The sequence below is a fragment of the Anastrepha ludens genome, chromosome 2 (assembly GCF_028408465.1).
Source record: "Anastrepha ludens isolate Willacy chromosome 2, idAnaLude1.1, whole genome shotgun sequence".
Taxonomy (NCBI): domain Eukaryota; kingdom Metazoa; phylum Arthropoda; class Insecta; order Diptera; family Tephritidae; genus Anastrepha; species Anastrepha ludens.
The window spans coordinates 7,684,929-7,688,351 of NC_071498.1; the positions used below are offsets into that span (position 1 = coordinate 7,684,929).

The window sequence follows — 3,423 nt, forward strand, 5'->3', positions numbered from 1 at the left end:
ATGCTGCGCATGCGCTGACATATTACCCTGCGGTCATGCGTATGGTCAAGCCTCTACTGTATTTTAGGCATATTTACGTATTTACTAATATTTAGAAAAACAAAAACTTTGAATAGATGTTTGTGAGCTTCGATTTGGTATGAATTTTTTACTTTTGGAGAAGATCAAAATAAATTTTAAATAAGACAGCAAGTCTCAAGATAAATGAAAATTGTATTATAATTTTTATAATACTCCTGTGCACAAATGCGTATAATAGTGAGATTAAACAGGACACATTTCCGCGTTCGAGAATAAGGCACTGAATAGGTTAGGTTAAGGTGGTTGTCCCTCTCATAAGGCTTTAGAGGGATCTCATTTAGGCCTGGAGGCTCAACTGATACCACTCATTTGGACTCAAGCTCCACCTCTAATTCCCAATATGGTGAAACCACTTCGACTCTCAGACAAACGATAAAATACTGCGGATGGCTAGCGATACCAAGTCTGGTAGGCACTCAAAGAAACAGGAATTTAGACCGCGATATCTTATTCTCGTAAGAGCGTTACACTGGCAAAGGAAGTTTTCAAAGCTCTGAACCTCCTCCTCGTTAGTGCAGCAGCGACAGCAGTCATTTGAAGCAAATCCCACACTTTTCCCATAGGTAGTATCCGGTGTTAATACCAACCACCATACTATTGGAAGGTCGCTCTAGATTGAGGAGGGATCTAGTTACGTGTGCATTCTTTTCAAACCAAACTTATCCAAATATCTCACAGGAGGGCTTCGTAGTCCGTCTACCTTTGTCTTGCGTCATGTACCCCAACCTGATGCACAGCTTGCTTGGCGATAAAGGGATACCCACATATTGGGTAGAATTGACTGATTCGAGTTCAGTTCACCTCCTAGCCTGCTTATCCGCAATGTAATTCTCTGAAATGACTAACACACTTACTAACAAGTTATTCTTTAGGCTGAGCACACTAGCATTGAACTCTTCTGACGACAGCCACAAAACGCGCTTTATAAATTTGTCATCACATCCGTCTCAACATGGCGCGGAAGCTTATAAGGCGGTCCTTGGGTTGCTCAAGAGAAAGATTTTATAGAAAATTTGTGAACGTTTTTATGTTAACACCCTTGCCTTTGCTCCTGTTTTTTCTCCTGCGGAAGGATTTTTACGTGACTGGTCCCAAACCCAGCGCACAACCAGATATCTTGGGTAGTTTCGCCTTCACACATTAGCTCGCTCTCAAACGGATGTTCGGAAGCTACTCAGAGGATACTTGGACGAGGAAGTTGTAAGCTGATTGGACCATATGCAGAAGAATCGTCACTTTTCTAAAATGTTTTTGCTTCGTATAAAAAGTTTTTGAACCAAAAGTTCCTAAATATGGTGATAGAGTATAACATTTTTGAGTTTACAAAAATTAAATATATTCGGTTTCCATCTTCTCATAGTTTACGTAAAACAAAAACAATAATTTCTTCTTTTTTTTGCTTTTTTGATTGCATTAAAACGAAAACTCATTCGTCATACGCATGCGTTGCTGAACTGCGCGCTGAGGACTCCACTTCATAGTAGTCAGCAACAAGCTGACACACGTTTTGCGATGCCTCCGATAGGCTGCCTTCCTCCATACCCTCGCCCACAAAGTGATACACGAAGGCGCGTCTATTGTACAGCTTGTCGAATTTACTGACCAGCCGACACCAAGCGCTTCGTATGATCGTGTTGTTGGAAATGGCGCAGACTGCGCGCGATGTCGGCGCCAAATCACCGCCCGGCACAAAGACAGGCGGCATGGCATTTACGCCAATTTTGAAACCGGTCGGTGTCCAGTCCACAAAACGCGTGGTTCGCGACGATTTAATTTGCTGTATCGAGACATTGATGTCATTCGGCGAAACGTCACCTCGGTAGAGCAGCACACAGGCCATATACTTGCCCAGCGTTGGATTACAGCGCACCATTTGATTGCCTGGATGGAAGCACGACTGCGTCAGCTGACCCACATCGCTGTTCACGTAAGGATACTTGCTGACCGGCACCAGCGGCGCATAGGTGAGTAGGGGATAGTGTATACGTGGATACGGCACTAGATTCGTTTGGAATTCCTCGAAGGAAACGTTGTTGGTGCCATAAAAGCGCTGCGACGCCGTAAATGCTGAAACCACCTGAAAAGAGAAGAAAATATGACAGTGAGTTGAGCTGCAGAGGTAGAATCTCATTCACCTGTCCTATGATGCGGTTCAAATTCGTGTAGGTCGGCGCTGAAACGCCAAGTTTTGTGTCACAAATCTCATACAGGGCTTCATTATCCACAATAAACGATACATCTACATAATCCATGGAGTAGTGTGTTGCCAAAAGAGCGTTGTAGGGCTCCACAATAATGGGCGATAGCCTAGAACGTAATAAATGCTGGCTAAGATAAACTCCATATTAAAATCGTTCGCTGAATTATCTCACGAGGGTGAAGGGAATACTAAAAACTCCGCTTTCGTCGTCTTTTTGCCATACGCTTCGGCCAGATTCTCCAGTAACAGCGTGCCGAATCCGGAGCCTGTACCACCGCCTATGGCGCGAAATATTAGAAAACCACGTAGGTTGTGGCACTGTTCTGCCACTCGCCGTATAGCGTCCATTGTGCGATCGATGAGATCATGACCCAAGAGATTATAGCCGCGCGCAAAGTTGCTGCCCGCATCTTCTTTGCCGCTTATAAGAGTGTCCGGATGAAAGAGGTAACGATAGGCGCCCGTTCGTATTTCGTCTAAAAGGTTCACGTGTAGAAGGCAATTGGAGGACACGAAAGCTCGCACTATGGCGCGGATACATACCAATAACTGTTGGCTCCGTATCGACGATGATTATGCGAGGCACAACTTTCAGTGCCATGCCCGATATGCCGAAAAACGTGAGAAACGAGTCGTCGTTGGGCATCTGGCACAACGCGCCATTCGCCATGATTCCATGCTCCAGACAATACAATTCCCAACAGGCATTCGCTATTTGCACCCCGGCTTGTCCAATATGAATTTGTATAATTTCACCCTGGAGCAAAGTAAGAGCGGGTAGATGAGACTCACGATGGAGCGATCATTTTTGGGTGAGACTAGAAAGCGAGTTACAGAATAATTGTCGACTTACGCGGCTTGACATTTATTGCTGTAGCCTTCATAAACTGGAATTTTGCACCGATTGACCAAATAGAAATGTGCGAAACATTCGAAAATATTTGTGTTTCAACTTAAAATTTTGCAATATTAAATATTTTAGAAAATAATTTTGTGAAGTTTATCAGTTTTTGTAGTTCTAAATATTAAAATGAAACTTTTCTGAAGTCTCTACATTTCGTATTCCTTCTTGTACACGAAAAAGTTGTGTTGGAGAAGTAAAAAAAATTACAGTCATGTCAAGAAAACTATATGAAAGTTTT

General features: G+C 43.3%; 1 protein-coding gene across 1 annotated transcript; it reads right to left on the reverse strand.

The window, feature by feature from the left end:
* Nucleotides 1-1,410: 1,410 nt before the first annotated feature.
* LOC128856352 (tubulin alpha-1D chain) lies at nt 1,411-3,423 on the reverse strand. The gene is made up of 5 exons (XM_054091653.1): nt 3,135-3,423; nt 2,825-3,038; nt 2,454-2,757; nt 2,217-2,388; nt 1,411-2,158 (listed from the first exon to the last, which is right to left on the reverse strand). The coding sequence occupies exons 1-5, from the start codon at nt 3,144-3,146 to the stop codon at nt 1,508-1,510; spliced, it is 1,353 nt and encodes a 450-aa protein (XP_053947628.1). The 5' UTR covers nt 3,147-3,423; the 3' UTR covers nt 1,411-1,507.

Coding starts and splice junctions, on each gene's coding strand:
- LOC128856352 (XM_054091653.1), bottom strand. Junction 2,758..2,824: donor TACGGAGCCAACAGTTATTG/GTATGTATCCGC, acceptor TGAACCTTTTAG/ACGAAATACGAACGGGCGCC. Junction 2,389..2,453: donor TTAGTATTCCCTTCACCCTC/GTGAGATAATTC, acceptor ATTACGTTCTAG/GCTATCGCCCATTATTGTGG.